The sequence below is a fragment of the Pseudovirgaria hyperparasitica genome (assembly GCF_010093815.1).
Source record: "Pseudovirgaria hyperparasitica strain CBS 121739 unplaced genomic scaffold EJ05scaffold_19, whole genome shotgun sequence".
NCBI lineage: Eukaryota > Fungi > Ascomycota > Dothideomycetes > Acrospermales > Acrospermaceae > Pseudovirgaria > Pseudovirgaria hyperparasitica.
Window position 1 is genome coordinate 780,610 of NW_022985567.1, and position 21,763 is coordinate 802,372.

At 47.9% G+C, this 21,763-nt stretch overlaps 7 protein-coding genes across 7 annotated transcripts; 5 read left to right on the plus strand and 2 right to left on the minus strand.

The window, feature by feature from the left end:
* Positions 1-639: 639 nt before the first annotated feature.
* On the plus strand, positions 640-1,766 carry EJ05DRAFT_541812 (uncharacterized protein; the record flags this gene model as incomplete). Its single annotated transcript, XM_033749687.1, has 3 exons — positions 640-876; positions 940-1,387; positions 1,658-1,766. Exons 1-3 carry the CDS (start codon positions 669-671, stop codon positions 1,764-1,766), a joined length of 765 nt encoding a protein of 254 aa, XP_033596283.1. The 5' UTR covers positions 640-668.
* Positions 1,767-2,212: 446 nt separating this feature from the next.
* EJ05DRAFT_457773 (long-chain fatty alcohol dehydrogenase) lies at positions 2,213-4,841 on the plus strand. The gene is made up of 3 exons (XM_033742540.1): positions 2,213-2,813; positions 2,867-3,333; positions 3,386-4,841. Exons 1-3 carry the CDS (start codon positions 2,440-2,442, stop codon positions 4,774-4,776), a joined length of 2,232 nt encoding a protein of 743 aa, XP_033596284.1. The 5' UTR covers positions 2,213-2,439; the 3' UTR covers positions 4,777-4,841.
* A 295-nt stretch (positions 4,842-5,136) lies between these two features.
* EJ05DRAFT_514760 (uncharacterized protein) lies at positions 5,137-9,056 on the plus strand. The gene is made up of 3 exons (XM_033748561.1): positions 5,137-5,809; positions 5,870-7,061; positions 7,112-9,056. The coding sequence occupies exons 1-3, from the start codon at positions 5,242-5,244 to the stop codon at positions 8,775-8,777; spliced, it is 3,426 nt and encodes a 1,141-aa protein (XP_033596285.1). The 5' UTR covers positions 5,137-5,241; the 3' UTR covers positions 8,778-9,056.
* Positions 9,057-9,269: 213 nt separating this feature from the next.
* EJ05DRAFT_173424 (HET-domain-containing protein) lies at positions 9,270-11,739 on the minus strand. Its single transcript, XM_033739532.1, has 2 exons — positions 10,227-11,739; positions 9,270-10,177 (listed from the first exon to the last, which is right to left on the minus strand). Exons 1-2 carry the CDS (start codon positions 11,550-11,552, stop codon positions 9,482-9,484), a joined length of 2,022 nt encoding a protein of 673 aa, XP_033596286.1. The 5' UTR covers positions 11,553-11,739; the 3' UTR covers positions 9,270-9,481.
* Positions 11,740-11,927: 188 nt separating this feature from the next.
* Positions 11,928-12,974, minus strand: EJ05DRAFT_504913 (alpha/beta-hydrolase; the record flags this gene model as incomplete). Its single annotated transcript, XM_033747633.1, has 2 exons — positions 11,928-12,716; positions 12,765-12,974. 2 exons carry the CDS (start codon positions 12,972-12,974, stop codon positions 11,928-11,930), a joined length of 999 nt encoding a protein of 332 aa, XP_033596287.1.
* Positions 12,975-15,325: 2,351 nt separating this feature from the next.
* EJ05DRAFT_489995 (putative Zn(II)2Cys6 transcription factor) lies at positions 15,326-17,528 on the plus strand (the record flags this gene model as incomplete). Its single annotated transcript, XM_033745836.1, has 2 exons — positions 15,326-15,392; positions 15,439-17,528. 2 exons carry the CDS (start codon positions 15,326-15,328, stop codon positions 17,526-17,528), a joined length of 2,157 nt encoding a protein of 718 aa, XP_033596288.1.
* Positions 17,529-17,959: 431 nt separating this feature from the next.
* EJ05DRAFT_504915 (uncharacterized protein) lies at positions 17,960-19,576 on the plus strand (the record flags this gene model as incomplete). Its single annotated transcript, XM_033747634.1, has 2 exons — positions 17,960-18,920; positions 19,542-19,576. 2 exons carry the CDS (start codon positions 17,960-17,962, stop codon positions 19,574-19,576), a joined length of 996 nt encoding a protein of 331 aa, XP_033596289.1.
* Positions 19,577-21,763: the final 2,187 nt, after the last annotated feature.

Below are 21,763 nucleotides of genomic sequence, written 5' to 3' on the forward strand. Positions count from 1 at the left end.
GCTTTTCGGTTGGCGTTTATAAGCCTCAGGCATCAACTTACTGAAGTCAAGAATTTCACCTCAAATAGTTTCGATTTTTACGATTCATCGGCGCCCTACGACTAGGCGCCACTATTGAATATCAAATATAGAGCTTCAATTTAAGCTCTGTCTAATTTCACGTATCACACTAATCAAGGCCTTGCAAGGCTGTGCCACATCCACTAACGAGCATTCCAGCGACAAGGCACAGTCATGCCGAGAGGTAGACCAGGTTCAAGGATCCATATATATATACAGACCTGGTGCACAGTCGTAGTGGCATGCTTGTTTACCGCCAGTCGCTGAGTCGAAGAAGCACAACGCGCTGCTACGATGCCCTGGCAGAACGAGGTAAAGAGAAGCATCGACTGATTTTAGGTTTCACATCGCGCCGCCAATGCATAATATGGAAAGGCTGCAGGATCCTCGTACATATCTAAAAACGATAGGGATGACTGTGCCGTATAAGGCACGCTGTGTAATATGAGCACGGCGACGTTTGGTAAATGAAATATGGACATGTCAACATCGCCTCCTTCACGTCTTACGTTGTCGAAATAGACTACATCTGTTCCGAGTACAAAATTACACAGCTTTTTCTGCATCCATACATACACACACATACATATGCATATACTATTTTCCCCATGTGGTATCTCATAGTGTCCAATTTGCTACTAAGCCATGTCGCGGCAGACATCGTCAACTTCATCCAGCCCTCTTCCAGCTCTATATGGAAGCTCGACAGCCATGAAACAATCGAATTCACAACCGCGCTATCCGACTACACAATCTTGCTCGTCCAACACAACCAACAGAGCAATACCACGCTTTCCCATCCCATCGCAACCTCAGGTCAGGCAGTCCCTTGTCCACAAACCCTCTCATGTCCCATCCCCTAGACTAACCGGCTCGCAGGTAATGTTACTACCGACGGCTCGATGCACACGTACCCATGGACTGTCCAGCGCTACTCCTTTGACCTCTCCGTGTCACCTAAATTCCTCATCCATGTAGGAGCGGATGGAGATGATATTGAAGATACCTCGCCCCGCTTCACCATCGCCCAAGCCGATTCTACGACGTCGACGGACACGCCTGTCTCGAACTTGGGTGTATATGTTGAAGCTACTGCGCTTTCCAAATCGACGAGGAGGAAGGGGCCTGCGCCATGGAAGTTTGGGGTGGGGTTCGGGGTTCTGTTGGCTGCTCTGGTGGGATTGATGTGTTTTTGCTATCCATGCTGGAGGAAGGGAGTGGCGGAGAAGAAGGAGGTAGCTATTGTTGGTGATGATGACAAAGAGAAAGGGTTACCGGGACATGAGGAGACTGTTACAGTGAAAGGGAGACGGTACAGTAGTGAGTCGTGAGTTACGGCCGTGGATGCATGAGTGATGGGCTGAGATGATCTGTTTGTCTTCATGAAAGTGTGATTCTTCAAAAGAGTCTAGACCTGTGTCTTCGTTAATGTGTAATAGTTATAGAGCATCCTAGGGAGTATCAAGCTCCTCTTTTCTTGATCTCTCAAGACTGGTTGTGAATTGACCACCCGTGGGTGCTATAGTAGTTCTCTACGGTGGACTCGTTGGTCATCCATGGATGTGACTAGCAAGCTCGCTGCGACTATCCCATATAGGACGTCGACACACGAATCCTATGTTGTCTTCGGTTTCCTGCTGACTATTCACTCCTTCGAATATCTTGCTGCTTGGCAATTGATGACAGCTGGTATATGGGATGAGTAAAGAGGTGCATGGAGTTAGTATGGGTATGGGGTACCCATGTAGTCCAGAGTGGACTAGTATGAATAAGGTAAGACTCTTCGATGCAGCCAATCAGAGTGCTTGCATTATCCGGAAATCTGTTGAGTCGGTAACACAGCAATTTTCACGTGAATATATCCGGAGCAATGCAACCCTCGTAAACACAGTCTTGGAAGGCCTGAATGGACACTGTAACTTGATGTATTATAACGCTTGACCGGAGACATGTGGAAAGGCTGGGCGGCATAACGAGCCTCGGCCTACCCTTGTTTACAGGCAGCACTGCGAGCCACTGGGGATCACTGGGGTAAGCTGAGGCTTGTGCAGCTGCAGGTGGCGGGCGGGATCAGGGATGCAGACCCCACACTTTGCCCCCTTTAAGGACCCGTGAACCTTTCTAGATGCCGACTGTCCACTCCACTCACCACCACCAGTCTACCACCACAAATATTACAGTAGTGAGGATGCGGGGGACTGTTAGTCCTTCACATTCACTCCAGAGCATCATGGACTACTCTCTTAGTCTCGTCACGTGGCGCGGATCCTTCTACTGCCAAACATTTGAACATCCACTTGCCCGTGGTGCTGTTCTTTCGCCTTGCGCGGCCTTTAACCTCCAACCCACTCCCACAAACATCACCACGGAATCTCTATCATGGCCACAGCTACCGTGACTGGGAAGATTCCAAAAGCTTCGCCACCGTCCGCTCTGCCATCAAATGATCCTCTGACGCCTGAGCAATGGAAGACATTTCTGGCAATTTCCGATGCCTTCGTCCCAGCTGTGCAACCAAAGTCCAAAGCGGACCCTATGCACCAACTCGCTGTGCCCGACGATGAATACTCACGAGCGATGAGCGTGCTTGAAAGAATCACGCCAACAGAGACCGGGCGGCTGCTTGTGGACAATTATCTTCAGGAATCGCCAGGAACCTCAGAGGCTTTCAGGAAGGCCGTCTACCGGCTGATGAGCTTCTTTATGGTCCCAGACCAGAAGAATCAACTGATAATGGTGCTCAACGTGCTGAAGTGAGTGCAACATTCTACATGCTTGTCTTGAATGGCGGCTAACCAGTCCTCAGCTATCGAGCTGGCTCGCTTCTCTTGACTGGTTCAACAACACCCATCAGTGAACAGCCTGTCCACGTGCGCGAGCAGATCCTGCGTGGATGGGAAAACTCTCGCCTGCCACCTCTCCGACTACTCATGCGCTCGCTTCAGATGCTAACAAAGCAGTCATGGATACAGACCAGTCCTTCCATGGGGCCTTTACTTGGCTATCCGCGAGTGCCAGTCCATGGAACACCTGGAAAAGGATTCGAGTACAGCTTTATTCAGATGCCACCTGGCGATGGACCGGAGATCATCGAAACTGATGTTGTGGTTGTCGGCAGTGGATGTGGAGCCGGTGTGAGCGCGAAAAACGTGGCAGATGCTGGTTACAGAGTCATTGTAGCCGAAGCCGGCCACTACTGGCCCCCAGAACATTTGCCCATGACCGAGCAAGAGGGACAGACGAATCTCTTCATGAACGGTGGTTTAATGCTCTGTAAGCAGCCAGATATTAGAGTGCGAGGAGTTCAGACTGACCACATATTTAGCCGACGACCAGTCGATTGGCGTAGCTGCAGGTCAAACATGGGGCGGCGGCGGTACAGTCAACTGGTCGGCGTCGTTGCAAACGCAAAGTTTCGTGCGTAAAGAATGGGCTGACAGTGGCCTCCCATACTTCACATCCGCAGAGTTCCAGGCAGACCTGGATACCGTATGTAATAGAATGGGTGTCTCGACCGACTTCATACAGCACAACCAAACCAACCAACTGCTCATGGAAGGTGCCCGCAAACTCGGGTACGGCCACAAAGCCGTTCCGCAGAACACTGGTGGAAAGCAGCATTATTGCGGCTACTGCACACTCGGTTGCGCATCCTGTGAGAAGCAAGGCCCCGTAATCTCCTATCTTCCAGACGCTGCACGCGCTGGGGCACAGTTCATTGAAGGGTTTCACGTCAAAAAGGTACTCTTCGAAGACAAGAAAGGTGGCCGTACCGCCGTGGGTGTGCAGGGAATATGGAAGTCGCGTGACCTGAACGGTGGCATTGAGGGCCCCTCGACGGTCATTCGCGACGTGATCATCAAGGCAAAACGTGTCATTGTGTCTGGTGGAACCATGCAGTCCCCCCTTCTTCTCATGCGCTCCGGCCTTAAGAACTCAAATATCGGCAAATATCTTCATCTACACCCTGTCTCATTCCTCGGTGCCATCCACGAGCGCGAGATCAAGCCGTGGGAAGGTGGTATCCTCACTGCTGTCGTCTCCGAATACGAGAACCTGGATGGCGTAGGCCACGGCGCGAAGATTGAAGCTACAAATATGCTACCGGCGACTTGGCTACCATGGGCAGCCTGGGACGGCGGACTGGGATATAAGATCAACGCCGCGCGCATGAAGCACATGGTCGGCTACATCTCCATCGCCCGCGACCGCGACACAGGCAGCGTCTTCATTGACCCGAACGATGGCCGCTGCCGCATCAACTACCATCCAAGCGCCTTCGACAAGAAACACATCATGGAAGGTGTGATTGCATGTGCAAAGATCCAGTACATCGCTGGCGCGACAGAGATCTTCACCACCATTCCCCACGTGCCTAAGTTCGTGCGTAATCCAGCAAACGCAGGCCTCGGAATCAATGACCCGGAGTTTGTCGCCTGGTTGGCAACAGTACGGAGAGCAGGGTTTCCGAGTCCAGAGACGCTGTTCGTGAGTGCGCATCAGATGGGCACGTGTCGCATGGGCGCCAGCAAGGGGACCAGTGTGGTGGATCCGAAGGGCAAGGTCTGGGATACACAGGGGCTGTATGTGGCAGATGCGAGCGTGTTCCCGAGTGCAAGTGGTGTCAATCCGATGATTACAAACATGGCGATATCAAATTATATCTCGCGGAACGTGGTGGCCGGATTGGCAGACGGGATTAGGGGGAAGCTGTGATAGTTTGTCGAAGGCCGAGGATCGAGGAGTTGAGGTGCTGAGGTGCTGAGCATTCTAATACGGTGTTTTGTTGTATATCTGTATGTATTTTCTCACGGCTGTATCTCGTAATCACGTTCATGAGATCATATGCTCTTTTGTATTCAGTTACGGTAGGTGCACGTGCTTCACCTTGGCTTAATTTCACAAAAGAACTGGCTGAGTCGTTCATCTCTATCATTATCATTATCATCAACACCACCACCATCTTTGCATCATCGTCATTTCCCATCGTATAGCATAGAATCAATTGCATCCATGTCGAATCCATGCAGGGACTTGGGTCTGATTGGCTGCTCGCGCGGCCAGCGAGACCAAGCAAATGGACCACGTCAATCCCGCATGTAGGTAACCTGTAGCCTGGTACACTGGCAAACTGCATACCAGAAGTATTACCTATAAGATCAAGGACTTGCAAAGTTGACAATGGCGAATCGTCGGTCGAAGAAGGGAAACAAGCCCAAGCAGAACTCTCAGACAGCGCCGACGCCATGTCCAGTGCTTCTAGAAGCTCCTCTCGCTCCGACAATGCCAAACTCTGCTCGGTCAGTTCAGGACGATATTCATGACGCGGTGTGCTTGCTTGCACTTGTTCGACAGCGAGGACCGGATATTGGTGTAGGTAATCAGAACAATGACCAGGGTCAAGAGGGGGTAGCATACTCGGACTCTGCCTCTGACGTTACCGGTGGAAGCAACGACGATGGATGCGATCAACTATACTCAAGTAGCCCAGATCATCACGACGGGCAGCATTTAGATGCCCTGCGAAACAAACTATTGGACCGTTTGGCGGAAGTTCTCGCTAGGTATAAGAAGAGCAACCATGCATCCGGATCGTGCGATTCGAAGCATGTAGCCAGCACCATGATGGTACTTGACCAGGACAAAGAGGGTGTCAATATCGTGTGTTCTAAGAATGAGGGTCTTGATCAAACAGACCTTGCTTTTCTGCGTGACTGGACCAAGCTGATGATGGAGATTTCGCAAACAGGTAAGAAAATTAACAAGTCTATGCTGATATTCTTCCCTGTATACTCACAACTCTTCAAAGGCAAAGCGTCATCTTCCCATAGAACCCGAATGTCGACTCTAGTTGTAGAGCATCAACGGCCGCGGATAGAAACATATGTAAACTGGTTGCGAGCCGGCTCGCAAGCGCATATGGTGAACACTCGAACACCTTCAAGTTCTGATGTGTCAAGACACGACCTCACTTCAGACAGGCTAGATGCCCACTCAAGGATGTATTCAGCTCCTGATCCTAGACTGTGGACAGACGACCATGGTCTCCAGTATGACATACGCTGCATCTACAATCCTTCCAAGCCTGGCCCTTCGCTTGCCGCCGCGTCAGGAGAAAGCTTACGGGATATTGACAAAACATTGACCGAATTCTTCGCTGACATCGAGTTGATGAAAAATGCTACTCAGAGTGCGAGATCGAACAAACTGAACGCTAAGGTGTCCCAGACAGCTCTGCAGTTGTGGGCAGGAGCTCGAAAACGTGCCTCTCTTTTGGCACGACTTAGAAAAACTTTCAGCAATGACAAAGTTCGAAGCCAAATATTGAAGGCTATATGCTCGTTGGCCAAAGTCGCTCACGCCGTTGATAGTTTTCTGCTAGGAGCAGAAGTCTTGGTAGAATTTCGAAATACGACTTATGTGGCTGTTGACGCACGACCAGTTGAGCTCTCTGACCTGCTTACGAAAAGGGCAGTACCATCTACTCTGCAATTGACAGAGCGACTAGGGATACCAGTACGCCGTTCTGATTGGAAGTCAAAACTTGAACACAAAGAGGCGAATCTTGCTCGGATTTGGAAACAGCGGTTGAAGCACCGCCACGTTCACGCGGAATTACAAATCTTACACTTTAGCGAGTCAAAAGCCATGAAGGCCACCCAAAGAGTGCATAAGTATATAGGTTGCAGTAAACGATGTTGTTTCCTATGCGACCACCTTCGTTTGGCTCATGGACAGTTTCGCGTCCGGGGTACTCATAAGACTATCATACATCGATGGCATATACCATACCGAGCAAGCGACGAAACTATACATATGAATCAGAACACTCTGAAAAATTTCTTCGGGCTATTAAAATTTGAGCTTCAGACAGTTTTCGATGGCCGTGTTGTCGGGCCAGAGCAGTCAATAGCACAGTCGTCTTTGGCTCTATCAACAGCGCAACTAAACTCGGAGGAAGAAGAACGGGTTTCGATGGAAGAATGTCATCGAGACATAGAGTACGAAATCTCACACGCACTGGAAGATCTTGGGGCTAATTATAACGCAGTGCAATCTTAGGCGGCTGCGCAGTGTTTAGTGTGGACAACATTTCCTACATGCCCATACATGGTAAACCTGGGTTTGCTTACGTTATGGGCGGACCACATCGGAATAATAAAATGATGGCTATAGAGGAAGCTGAGTTGCTCAAGACGAATTCCATTCGTGCGAAGCTGGGTCTTGAGAAGCTTGGGTTCTCCGAATCGAGGACACCATCACCTCTATTCCGAACGTGCAGGCTTTGTCAGAAACAGAGTAGCTTTCGCTGCAGTCGCTGCCGAGCCCCTTATTGTTCACTCCAGTGCCAGAGAAGACACTGGAGGCTTCATGTGTTCCACTGCTCTGTCAAAGATCGACCTAACCCATTCGATCATCTTTGGCTTCTGGTTCGCCTGTGGCCATCCGTTGCGCAAGAGTCATCTTCTCGCACGAAATTGATCGAAGCTCTCTTTGCCGATGATGACCTATGCAGAACGTTTGGATTTGTCAACTGCGAGTCAACGGAAGATATAGTCAATCTTTTGTGCATCTACGGGCGGCTGATCAGGGCAACAAAATCTCAACGCCTTCAGTATTTTCTCGGACCAGGCATGTTGGAAAAAAACATCTCCAATTTCGTCGAAATAGAATCGACCTCCTCGAACAACACCAAAGCATGTAGATGCGTGCAGTGGTATATCGAGCGGCATAGAGAGGGCTTCAATATTCCTGACTACGAGAGTAAATATCAAGGTTGGTGGCATGGGGTTGAAATAACCCATTTTATGTTTCAAATTGACGACGAGAGACTTTCCACTTTATCAGACACAGAGTCTCAACTAACTCAACTCTACTATATCCTCTTTCGCGATCATGGATATCGAATCACTCCGCACCAGGGATCTTTATGGATGAAGTTCGGATTCTGCTTTTGCAAGTCAGAAGAGCAGAACGAGACTCTCGCTGAAGCGTATATGCAGCTTGTAGTCCGCGAAGTATCGCTCAAAGACATCACCAAAGCTTATGACAACGACAAGCTTCTCGACTTGATGAGCGTGAACGGATTTGACATCTCCAAATTAGTTCAGAGCAGAGTCCAACCGCGAGCCCCATCTTTTGAAGAGTCGGGAGTCTATCATCTGATGATCGAAGTCAGCCATGCTCTTTCTGGGGGGTTTTGCCGCTGTTTTCAACCGTTATGTCGTAATCATAGCAGATACGAGACCATCCTGAGCAGAGAGAGTGAAGTTGTATACGGATTCTTGGGCACAAGCGCCTGGGAGCGATGGCAGCTCTTGAACTTCTATGCCTATGTATTCAAACAGCCGGACTTTGATGCCAGAGCCATGCAGGCGGCGACACGCCGCAGAGACCAACCAGCTCACCTCGATGCCCTCACGTCCAGTGCCGACCCGGATACGGTCCACAAAGCAAGACAGACTGGGGGTCTGTCTGCATATCTCAGAACGATCGTCCCAGACTTTGAGCGCAAGATTGGCAATCCGCTCTTCGCTGGTGCGCTATTTCCGAAGCTTGGCTCCTGCGTCAGTTACCCAGAGGGCCGAGGAGTACCAGACAACTGCATGGACCACGAACTCATCATATCCGAAGGGCTGAGCGGTCCGCTCGCATGTCGCAGCTTCGAAAACAGCAGAAATGAGGATGCTGAGAGCGGGATGGATTCGTCGGACTGATGTTACATTTTTAACAAGCGGGGTATATTCTGGGAATGGTTAGCGGTGATGAGAGGGATCGTTGTAGAGGGGTGGAGAAGAATGTGTTATTTTTATGGGTCGAGTGAGGTGTAAGGAAGGTGTTGTAGTGTTATATGATGATATACCCATGCCCATGCCCATGCCCATGATGTGTTTTTGAAGCTTGGGCTATAACAAGATCGGTAGGTAGGCGGAGTTTCATTTGGACTTAATAAGAGGTGATGATAATGAACGTGTGTCTGAGACGCACCCAGCAGCATATAACTTCTATGGTCTTGGAATGAGCAGGAAAGTCAATAAGTGTGCAGTACCTTGTTACGGCTTCGCTTCCTCATGAAACGAGATGGGCTTTCCATTATGTGTTGAATATGATATATTTCCCTTACTAGGTTGGGATATATACACTCAAAATAAAAGAGAAGAAAGAGAAGAAAGAGATGGAAGAGAAGAAGAATACTAATGAATCATATCTTGTACTACCCGCATACTAGAATGACAATATAAGGTTCGCAGGGGTATTTCGGATAAAACTAAGACTAATGACTAAAACACGCGTAGATAGTCTAATAGACTAAGGCCACAGACAAAAATTGGAAACCATGTTAGTACCACAAGAAGAGAGAGGAAAATAGAAGGTTTTACCATGTATGATCCGGATTCTTACAAAAGATCAGGAAACCTTCTCACACAAAGCTCATCCACTCCCACTCTTCATCTCCCAACGACCACATTTCGCCGTCCATACAGCCGTGCACATAGGCTGCCCCGATAATCTCCCAGCCTTCATTCCTCGCCCCCAGCACAAATGGTGTTCTGCAACCCTTAAAAATACATATACTATCACCTTGCTGTGCGCGGAATGGTACCCAGCCAATTCGACCGTGGCGCGACACAAAAAAATTCCGTGCGTCACGCATCACATTCTCGATAACTTCGAAAGGACGGCTTAGGTCAGAAAGCATCTTGTACACGGCGATATCCCTCAACGAACGCGTGTTCTGCGTTTTAACCATCCATTTACGCAGCATAGTCCACCATAGGAATATCGTGGCGACTTCGGGTGAGACTGGTTTGTCGTTTGGTTTGCTGGAGTACCGTGGCCCGCGGTTATAAATGAGAGTGCGCCAGAATGCGTCGAAGCTATCGCCGGCATCGAAGTGCGAGGTGGGGGATAAGGATGGGTCTGCGAGGAGGCGTATCTCTGTAAGCCATTCAAGGAGAGATGCCTGAAATTTTGCTACCTCATGATGAGTACGAAAGATGTCAAATGGTGTCTCTCCGGTGTATACACCGGTGAAATAGGATGTGCTTGAGTCGCGAGGCCTAGGCCGAGCAATTGTACGTATTGTGTCAAAGATGCACCCGCGAAAATCTACATTCTACCGACGGCGTGAGCTCATGAATCAAGACTTCGCTTGAGACTTTTACCTCTGGAATCTGCATTTTGAATCTTGTTGAATAGTGGATAGCTCCGATGCAATCTACAGTCTCACCACTGGGAAACCTAAGCCTCAAGTGTGGTCCATGCTCGAACTTGGCGTTACCAGTAAACCGAGTGCGATACAGGTATTGTATTGGAGCGCCCATTTTAGGGACCGTGATGAAGTCCGGCAGCCATGATGGGACACCGTATGTCCTTCCATTTGGATTCGAGATGGCCGACAACCATTCAAGCTGAAACCGATGATCATCCGCGTCACCAGAGAAGTGAAGCCATTCTAGTCCATTGAGCGACTCGCTGAATTGATAACCAGGCATTCCAAGCATAGCCATCTTGCCGACGAGACTCGCAATTTCGCTCAGCGGTATGTCATAGTCAATGAAACACGGATCTAATCCAGATGATATGCCGACAAGTGCAAAGAAACGGTCTCGGGGATCTGTTGCTTGCATATCTGCATGATGGGAAAGCATTTCGTATATCGGCAGCGGTCCCTTGCTCTTGAATCTTCCAAAGGAAAGCGAAATATTCTGTGCATATAATTGTGACGTCTCGGGACATCCAAGGAGCGTATTGAAAGCATTGGCCAAATTACGATGCAAGCCTATCAGACTAGCTGTCCACAGGATGATTTCAGGGTCGAACTCCAGAGTGCCTTTCCACATGGTGGATTCTTTTGCAACAAACAGCTCCTGAAGGACCCAGATTCGACTGAACCAGGGACTTCGCATGATGTGAAACAGAGCTATCCACGCGCTATTGCCACGAGCACTCCCAAATGGTGGAACAACACCATGCAAACGAAAATCAAAATCCTCATATGCATATCCATGACGCTTGGTAGTCTTAGTGCTAACTCGGCATTTATAAAACAAGTGCTCTGCTAGGACATAGGCCGCCGCATCGGAGAGGCTTCCAGTGCCCAACCATATGATGACCTTCTTAGCACCGGCGTAGATTTCACGCATGACGCGCACCTGCCGAGTCTTCTCATCGTCATCCGTCTGGTTAATGCAGATTGCATCAGCCCAAAGCCAGGTCGTGACATCACGTCTGCGCCGCTCACAGAGCGCAGCATGAAGGTTTCTGCCAATGTCAAGGACCAGTCCATTGCAGAGAACTTGCTCTTTGTCTGACGTGTCGCCCCAGGCATAGGAAAGTGCCTCGTATGTTGCCTCAGATAAGTGCTGCTGGACGAGGTCGAGCTCGAGGACATCTTCATTGGATGCGTTACGGACCTTGAGGAGCCGTATGTGCCCATCTAGCAGGGCTGGCTCGTAGGTGTATTTCTGGAGTCTTTGAAGTTTCATCATGCCGTACGATGGGACGGCGCCATGGTTGGAATGTGATGTTAGGGAATTGTAGAGGACCTCCAAAGGATTCTAGCGATGCATCCGATAGTTGTTGCCTTGGGAAGAGTTGCTTTGTTCCCGACAAGGCTCAGTGGGCGCCACTGTGAGGCGCAGCACGTTGACAGCTCATCTGCTCGTGAGTCTGCATCATATTAGGGAAACAATATGGAAATACTACATCCGATGGTCTTTACCCAGATGTAGATTTGCGATGGTTTCGATGCTGTTGAGTCGAAAGAACACAGGGTGACGTGTGATTGCCTGGGGTCCGTATATTACGCTAAGCCTATTCCGGTCTATAATCGAGTGGAATTACAGTGCAAATGGTAATAAAACCTATGCTTTGATCTGCCTCTCTTCCAACCATTCCTTGATAATCAATCCCACTTCGTCTGGCTTCTCAAGAGTGCACCAATGCCCACTGTTGATCTCCTTCTTAGTGGCATCTTTATACAGTCCAGCTTTCTGGCCTTGATCAAAATACGCCGTCAGGCAGATCGCATCCTCATCACAACCGATAAACAAATGCGGAATCTTCAGCACGTTCAGGCTCCTGTCAATCTCTTTCTCCACTTCGGATTGGATATTATCCACCATCGCATGGTACCAATTGAAAGCTCCCACTAGTCCATCCCGCTGGATCCTGGCGAGGAATGCTTTCTTCTTCGCCTCGTCTTGCGCAAAAGGTTTGAGCTCAACAATGGTGTCCTCTTCCAAGAACTTCCTCGTGGCGCCTTTCATGCAAAATGTCCTGCGGGCATGGTCTGGGTCCTTTGCATGCAACGAGCACCAAAAACTGTCCAGATGCGCTTGCACAACATCGTTTGCGTCCGGACTAGTGAAAAATTCCCAGTAAGAATAACGGGGGAAGCCCGTTGCGGATTCCAGCATGGCATTCACGGCATCCAAATTGAAAGGCTCATCATGAGGAGGCATAAACACGACGCTGAGCAGAATCAATGCTACAACGCGAGATGGGTGCCAATAATACATGCGCTGCGCCATGTAGGAACCTAGGTCGTGACCGAGGGAGATGAATGAAACGACTTTTTCATGATCGAGAATCTCAATAATATCTTGAGCCATATCTTTGGAGTTGTAGAGTTGCTTGTCCGTGGGTTTATCCTGTTGACCGTGAGTACCGAATCCGATTGTTGATCAATCATAACTTACTGTATCCCCATACCCGAGGAGATCCGGAATGATCATTCCATGTCCAGTTGGAATGATGTGGCCAACGACGCCTTCGTACAAATGCGCATCATCGGGCCATCCATGATGAAGAACAATGGTAGGCTTGGTGACGTCTTTGCCAGGGTAATGATAGTAAGTGTACGTGAGGCCACGACTTGTTTTGAGGGTTGATTTCTTGAATTGATCCATGGCTGTAATTACAGAGTACCTAGGTGTTTAGATCTCGAGATTATGAAGGGTTCGAAGAATGAACCGTTGCGGGACTCTGCGGCTTTAAAAGGAATGTGCCATCTTCATACTCTTGGCGTCGCGGACTAAAGAGCAACATGTCTCTTTAACGGCCGAAAAAATAGCTGACTTGGTGCAAGCAGTCGAGAGAGAAAGACCCCTGTAGTTGAGCCTCCAGGTGACAACGGTATCGTTGTTGATAGGTTCCGGTCCAATTGTTTGACCTCGGCGGACCCCACCAACGTCGCGTCTGGGCACAGTACTAACGTTAAAGCGTAGCTTCACCGACGAGGCGCGGGAGCTGTTTTCTACACGCCTTGAAGAACGGCCTTGAGTACCACTCGCAATCGGAGTTAATGGCCTGCCTGTACTTCCAGGGCCATGGTTATTGCTAATGATTTAAGACTAGGGATAATCCACCGCTTTATTATGTCTTACAAGCTTACATAGACATGAGATGCCCCTCCAGAGGTAATAAGCGAATCTAAATATAGTCGGGGGAAGAGAACTGTGAGCATGAACGAATGAAAAGACTGACTGAATTTTGGCAGTCACTGTAGTGAATACATACATGCCAGATAGTAGTGCTGCCGTCTGCGGATGGGCCGATCACTCCACCACTCCACCATTCCACTAGAGTGAGAAGGAAAGAGCTCCGGCCAACCGTGCAGACCTCGATTGTCGTTCCATGCAAAATTAATTGCTCAGCCGCAAGCACAAAGAATTGAACATGGTGCTTACAACAAGGCTATAGGTATATCTCAGGGCCAATTGTAGACATGTGCAGGCGCCGTGTAAGACAGTAAGATTCCGACATGGAATGTGCTTACTTTGCGAACAGTATGTAGAAGCCGATCAGAATACTGCCAGTATCGCCCTAAGGATTCGGTACACTCTCATGATAGTCTACATTCTCGCCTACGATTCTTCGCAGGGATACCCATATTCTGCAGATCTTTAGCAGTGATCCCCACCTGTAAGCTGCATCTCTCTTATAGCGATGTGACCAGCTATGGTCGATCTGCTTTGGACAGCTGTACTGTGGGTATAAAGATAGAAGTTTGCCGTACAAGTGGGTGAACTTCCGCAAGGTATCTCTCCATACAGTCCGGAAAGCGTAGGCTAAGCAAGCACATTGGCTTGCTGCTAAATGGACATGACCGAGGGACAGCCGGAGAAGCCTCCATGGGTACTATCGAGGATATTTCATCGACGTCTGGGAAATAAACCTCTCGACGGCCGGACTCACAACAGAATGGGCAATACAAGCTCGCTAAAAATTATGCGCTGCCACGGAGAGAGGGGCTAGGCAGAGAGCACTGAACATAATCTGATAGGACTGTCTACCTGTCAAGCAATGCTAACAGCTAAATTGACCCATTAGAACTGTGACTCGCAGATCACCCAGGATAAAGAGCTGCTATCGACATGAACGCTCTAGAAAACCGGATCGTCCAGTTGCCTTTGGCGGCCTAACAAGCTTGCAGTATATGCGTAAACTGGAAAATACTGAAGCTGGGTCTGTACTAGAATCCCATTCATTGGAGGATGTCACCATATGCCCCAAGAGCTCGAGGGCAGTGAAATTCATGCAGATAATTGCTATCGAGAACAGCAACGGGTATTATGGTCACTTTACCGCCCTCAACAGCAAGTCCATCGATGTCAAACCGCGGCAAACATTTCGGAGTCAGCCGTTGAGGATCGCACCTGCCGTGATCAACGCGTCTCCGCAAATACCTGCGTAAAGTCCACATTCACCGAGGAAAGAGCGCAACCATTCTCGTGAGAAGCCATATGGTGTCAATGTCAAAGAGCGATGATGAATGTTGGCCTGGGTTCATGTAATTCTGTGGCACGTAGAACGCGCTTCAACGAATCATGGGTCGAGTTGTAGACTTGACGCATTACACGAGCATGACCACATCTTGAAGGTCTTGCCTCAGAACTCGGGAGCAGCATCCCGAAGTCATGAAACCAATGATGGTGTTCATGATATACCGACTGTTTTCTTTGTCAGATATGGAAAGCTCAACGCGTCTCTCTGCGTGAAACGAGGATTGATCCACTTTAACGTTCCATGTTCTAGACCGAGCTCGGACCTTCGGAACGGACAGATCTGCTCTTCCGATCCCGACAACTCAGTTAATCATCTATTCGTTCTCATCAGATGATACGTCGATTCCTTTTCTCATGGCCTTCTGCTTGTGAAAGACGTTTTTACATTCCTGATGTTGTAGGTCGGCTTCCATATTGAACGCCGTGGCCTATACCCGCGCTTCCGGCTTTAGTACAGTATCTACGCGCTTTTCATGTCAGCCCAATTTGGCGACGCGGTGCACAAAAAGGTCCGTAAAGGCACCCGGAGTTGTACGGAATGTAAGTCGACGAAAATAACACATGAATCACTCACTCAGCCATGTAGGCCGGCGTAGAAAAGTGAGATGCACTTGGTCATCTGATGATGCGCAAATCTGTAGGCGATGTGAAGAACGTGGTACAACTTGTGTTGCGCAGATATACAGCTCTGCTCCTGTACGGGAGCGGAAATACAGTTCCCGTGACCGGATCTCGCAACTAGAAAACAAGATCTCCAACCTCACCAGGGCTGTTCGGAACATCGAGTCAAAACTTGGCCACGAGCACACCGAGACCCCCGAGTCGCCCCGAATCGAGACTCGAGGATCACAAGACATAGCTGATTCCGAAGACGATACGGATTCGTCCGAGAACTTTCCCAGCGCGCGACCAGAGCATCTTGAAAATCTCTTCAAAAGCGACTGGATGACATCGAAAGCCATCCATGGCCGAGTCTATGAGCCAAAGGGAAAATCGCATACTCATCTCATAGATGCGGCACGAAATGCTTTACAGCCGCTCGTACCAACCAAGGAGAACTTGACTTCTATAGCGAGTTTTTCATCTAAGTGGATTGCGTTACAGCAAGCTCTGTTTCCCACAGGACGTATTGTAAAGTCTCAAGAAGAAATGCTGGAGAAGTACGATACCATGAGATCCCCCGATGTCGACATCTATGATCTCTGCCAATGGCTACTTGCGGTAGCGCTCACAGCACAGCAAATTCCTGACGACCAGGGAAGTCCAACAACACAGGCCAGACGATATCAATCAGCTGCGGCTTTCTCACGTGCCGTTTGTGATGCAACATTGAACACGATATTCAACCAAGACTCACTATTGGGTACTATTGAGGGACTTTCAGTATCAATGTCATATTTGCGCCTACAATTGACCCGAGGCTCCTTTCTGAGGACCTACCTTCAAAGTCGGCGTGTGATAGCACTCGCGGAGCTCCTCGGCTTGCCGAGAATCGCTCGCAATGTGCGACTCGGGAAGATCAAGATATCCTCCGAAGCTGATCCGAACTTTTCAAAGACTGAGATATGGGAGTCATTATGCGGAATGGACAGAGCTGGTGGCATGATTTACAATGTACCCGTGACAACTAAACGATACCGCACGCCCTCTGTCAAAGACCATCCAGTTAGTATAAACGGGGAGATCCAATGCAAGATCTATATGGCAACCCTCTCAGACCTCTCTCTCCGCCTTCAGGATCTCGATGACATCGCATATGAAGAGGGCGAAGAGTCTGAACTCTATGCCGAAGTGCTTAAGATCGATAGTGAACTGAGAGCTCTTGCATCCTACACACCACATGGTTGGTGGGACCTACCTCCAGATGGGGAGAATCCAGAATGTCATTTACAATTCTGGCATCTATTCATCACAATGAGAGCTCATCTACCATTTCTCCTCCGGCGAGACCCATCAGACAAGTATGCATACAGCAGAATTGCTGGGATGGATGCCTGCAGGTCCGTGTCGCAGCGATACCTTCATATTCGACGAGCAATTCCTTCAGGCTTCTTCATCTGCAAGCCCATGGATATGGAAGGATTTATCTCTACAACTGTTCTGCTTCTGGCAACCCACAACATCCGCTTGACGAAACGGCCAAATGAGACTATTGACGTAGCTGAACTCAAGGCGTTGATCCTAAATATCATCGAGCTGATGAACGATAAGTCAAGTGATGCCATCGGATCTGATATAGCACGTCGCGGCGCTTTAGTCCTTCGATCTTTATACGACTGTCTGCTGGAGGATTCTGAGGGGAAAAGTACGCCCGAAGAGTTGACCGTAAAGGTGCCAATCCTTGGCCAGATCCATGTACAACGAAACCCAAAACCAGTGAAACCAGTGCCTCAGGCTCCCGTAATGTCCACGCCAGTGAACCAGCCGGCGACATGGCAAGGAACAGCGGCCTTTCCAGAAATGTCGACCGCCAATGAAGCCTTCATGGGAGGGGTTTCAACTACAAACACGGGATGGTCCGCCGATCCATTCTCTTGGTCCATAACGCACGGCCAGGAAGCCTTTTTTCAAGACGCGCTGATGACAGGCAATTTCGAACAATTCACAGGCGCTCTTGTGACAGATCAGACCACTTCAATGGATTGGTTGGGCACGACTTGGTCTAACGCAGGCTGATGAAGCTATAAGGGATGATTGCCGTACTTAACAGTTTCGCACGTTCTAAAGCCACAGAGGTCTGAGAACCGAGCTATCCATTGGGTATGAGCTGTATCAACGCGTGCAGTTCCTTTCTATGGTCTCGCTGGGAATGGCGCAGCCACGCATGAGTGTTCTCCATTGCCACGAAGACAGCACGATGTTCCAGCGATGTGAAGGTACCTGCCTAGGTCACACCTCTGGCATTGCGGAAACAGGAAAGCACCTACCACATTTCTTTGCAGTAGTGTGTATACACATCGGACTCAAATTTTGACTCTCGGAGCAAAAGGCTTCAATAACCCACATCCCTATACTGCACTCGCTTAGACATCATCATCCGTACGTAGACCATATTCAAGTACGCGGCGGACTTCATTCGTTTTGGACCATAACATTCGCTATACCCGATGCCGGACCAACTATTTCCACGACCGTATCTACCAAGATTGCCCAGCGGCTCCATACCCGTCCTGCAACGTATCAGTAGCGACAATACTGTCAACTCACGGCCTCAAAACATCCCGAATCCGGCTTCTCAATGGCATCACTACCCATATCCACCATCTCCACAGCCTGTATTTCATGACGTCAGGCAGCAAGAAAATATCCCACCCCAAGCTACAGGTCACCCCCACTCGGCGCGCCAATACGTGATATACAGCCCTGATGGACGACCACAGAGCAGGGAAACAATATCACCAGAGGGAGCGCACGTAACGCTGTTCGAGCAGTTGCAGGCAAGGTCAGAGACAATAACTCCCACAACAAATCCGCCAGATCTGAATACGACACACCGTGAGATCGAACAAAATGCAAGGACGGACGGCAGTGCTCTGAGGCAATTGGGCGTCCCAGACCCTCGGCCAGCTATAGGCACGGGATTAATGGATAATTCAACGTATACTTCACTCGCTCATATACCGCACCAGTCTCGAAGTTTCCAGCCAGGTACACCTAGTACAAACCACGCAGATATTATGAGCGGCACTCCACAAGTCATCATGAGCGCATACAATCGAGCTCTCGCTCTTGCGCGACATATAGGATCACGTCAAGCTGTGGACCTCATCGAAATATACTCACGTTTGGATACAAGTTCTTTCGGACCCGCACAGCTCCAATACTTGAACGCATTGTTCCGTAGGCTGGTCCTTAATGCTCAAGCACTTGAGGAGACGGCAATCTCAAGAGCACACTCTTTCGGAGGATTGGAGAGTGGGCAGTCTACTGAGCGCATTGTACAGCCCTTTAGTCATGCACCAGAACCATCGTCATCATCGCCAATGTCATTAGACGATCGAGACGAAGGATACAGCTCCGCAGGACGTTTCGAATTAGACGAGTACGACCGTGAAACCGCAAGGAAAGGTTTGATTTGTTTCAGGGACTGCTGCATATGCAAGAAAATGGTTACAATAGGTCATCTCGTGGCTTGTGGGCACGACAGATGCGCGGGTTGCGGTATCTTGGAGATAAAATTAATACTTGGCGTCACGATGTGGAGGTGTATTCGCGTAAGAACGACATCTCCGCAAATGTTATTACGATGATGAAGCGTTTTTTTTTGTTTGTGCGTGTGTGTGTGTGTTGTTTTGAATTCCAGACCCAACGTACCTTATCAGAACTCTCAAAAAGCTTTCTCGCCTGGAGTAGTCATACCAATAATACACCCCAAAATAATGCGAATGTCAAAACGAAACTGTCTCTTGACGGCTAGTGTATCACACCGCCCTTGTAACAAAGTATAGGACAAGGTCCATGAGAATATTGACACTTCGCACTGTGGCACCCTAGAGCCAGTACCGACAGTATTTTTTCTTCCGGGTGCTGATCTACGCTATCATACACACAATGGATAAATATAACATGATGTTCTTGGTACAGAAGGACGATGCGAATGCAAGTGCTCGTCTCCGCATTCATTTAAACTGGTCTTTGCACGCGTGGCTATCTTGGCGAGATGTATCCATGCTCTAATCAAGGTGATAGAGCCTGCTGAAATTGACGGCATGGCTGTGCTATGATGAGGGCTAGTATCCAATGGCTGCAGTAGAGGTGACGAGAGCACGGAACACATGCGGGGGATTGCACTTTATGGGGTGGTCGCGTCGTGATTATTATCGGAAGGTACTTTGAGTGAGAGACACTGCTTCCTAAACGGGACTAGTGTCTAAACGGTTAAATAGCTTCGACTCTATCTCCTAGAACTTAGTTCTCTATATATAATTATAGAATATATTTAATAACCTTAATTATATCTACTTTCTACTTATAATAGATTATAAGCCCGGCGCTTTACTATAAAAGCCTTAAAATACCTCTTTATTAATAAAAACTATTATATTTTAATAAAAGTAAGTCCCTTCTCTAAAACTTAGTTATCTTATTAATCTTATTAAAGTTTTACTTTAATTCTACTATCTTATTAACTCCCGGTCTCTATATTATTATCTATACTATAAAGAGTAAAGACGTGGAATAGTAGTCTAACAGTTTATAGAGAGACATAGGAATATATTTATAGAGTAATCTTACTCTTATACGAGGTTAATTCCTAACGAGTAGGAATTAGTTTATACGGTCTACTTATATAGTAACCTTACTTAACTTAGCTAACTCAACCTAGCTCTAGCCACTACGTGGCTACATGGATTAGAATAGTCTATATAGGTCCGTTATGGTTCCCGTCCTAATAATATTCTTCTTCTTTTTATGCTTCGCCCTAAAGTACTTAAGTATATATAATTCTAAGTCTCTATAATCTATTGTGTACCTATATATCTATAACTAAGTTCCTATGACGTTATAACTATCCTTAATATAGGTAAACTCGAGATTCTAGTTTACTTTTATTAGTTTATACACGCGCTTATCCCTTACTTCGTGGCTACTACCTAGGATATATAATTACTACTTTAGTTAAGTATATATTTAGCTTCGCTCGCCTTTAATTTTATTCTCTAGTATATCTACCTCGCTCTTAAGGTAAGTTATTAATTTATATACTATCTTCTCTAGTTTAGGTTTAGAAGAGTCTATAGTAGTCTATTCTTATTAGAACCGGTCCTATATAACCTATTCGCGTTATTACGGTTACTAATTTAGCTTCGTTAATCGCCGTTAAGGGTAGATAAATATTCCTTCCTTAGATCTCTAGCTAACGTGTGTATATAGATATCTAATACTAGTCCTATCTCTAAGCTTGCCTCCTTCTCTCGTAAGACTCGCTCTAAAGGTATCGCCTCCTCCCCGGCCACGCCGGCTAAGAAGCCTACCTATTATAGTAGTATAAAGGCGCGCTCTAAGTCGGAGAAGAGAGTAGCTAGGGCTACTACTACTACTACTATCTCTACTACTAATATAGCTACTAGTCGCTCTAATCTAGGTAATTCTAGTACTAAACTTATGGATAAAGTAGTTATAGGTTCTCCTCTCGCTCTAAAGCGTACGCCGCCTACTCTACCTTCTCTAGAGGATAAAGAAGATCTTATTATAGATGATAATCGCGAGCCCTCGCGCTTACCTACGCTACCGCCTCGCTACTCTTCCTTCCGGTCTAATATAGACCGATTTAGTCGCTCTAGGTCCTTTTAGGACCTTAATATTCGCTCTAAACCCTAGCCTACTAATAATAAGGCCTAGGTCGCCGAGGATACTAAACGTAGTCGCGGTTTACGCCATAGGAAAACGGCGAACTACGGTTTAATATACTATAAGTATATTAAGGGCTATATAGCCGGCTCTAAATATCTCTTTCACTCTAACTCTAGTATTAGCTACTACTCTACTAACCGCGACAGGCCTATACACCCTATCTTTACTCTACCTACCCGCTACCGCTGCTATACTATGACTAGTAAGACTTATCTATAGGTAAGTATAATAGACTATCTTAATCTAGTATAATCTAAAGTGGTCTACGCTAATATATTCTTAGGTTTCTATATGTATATAAGATATATATAACGACCTTCGCGTCCGCGAGACCCTTAGGGGTCCTTATAGCTATCTATCTACTATATAGAGGGAGTTTAGGGAGCGCTATAAGCTCTTCCTAGAGGTTATTAAAGTATAAGTTACGAGCACGTTAATTATTTTTAACACCTATTAATTTTTCTAGCCGCCGTAAGATCCCTAGCGCCTAGGCTATCTATTCTAGGGAGTCTATTCTAGCTATAGAGGCCGTAGAGAGGATTCGCTCTATCCCCCCC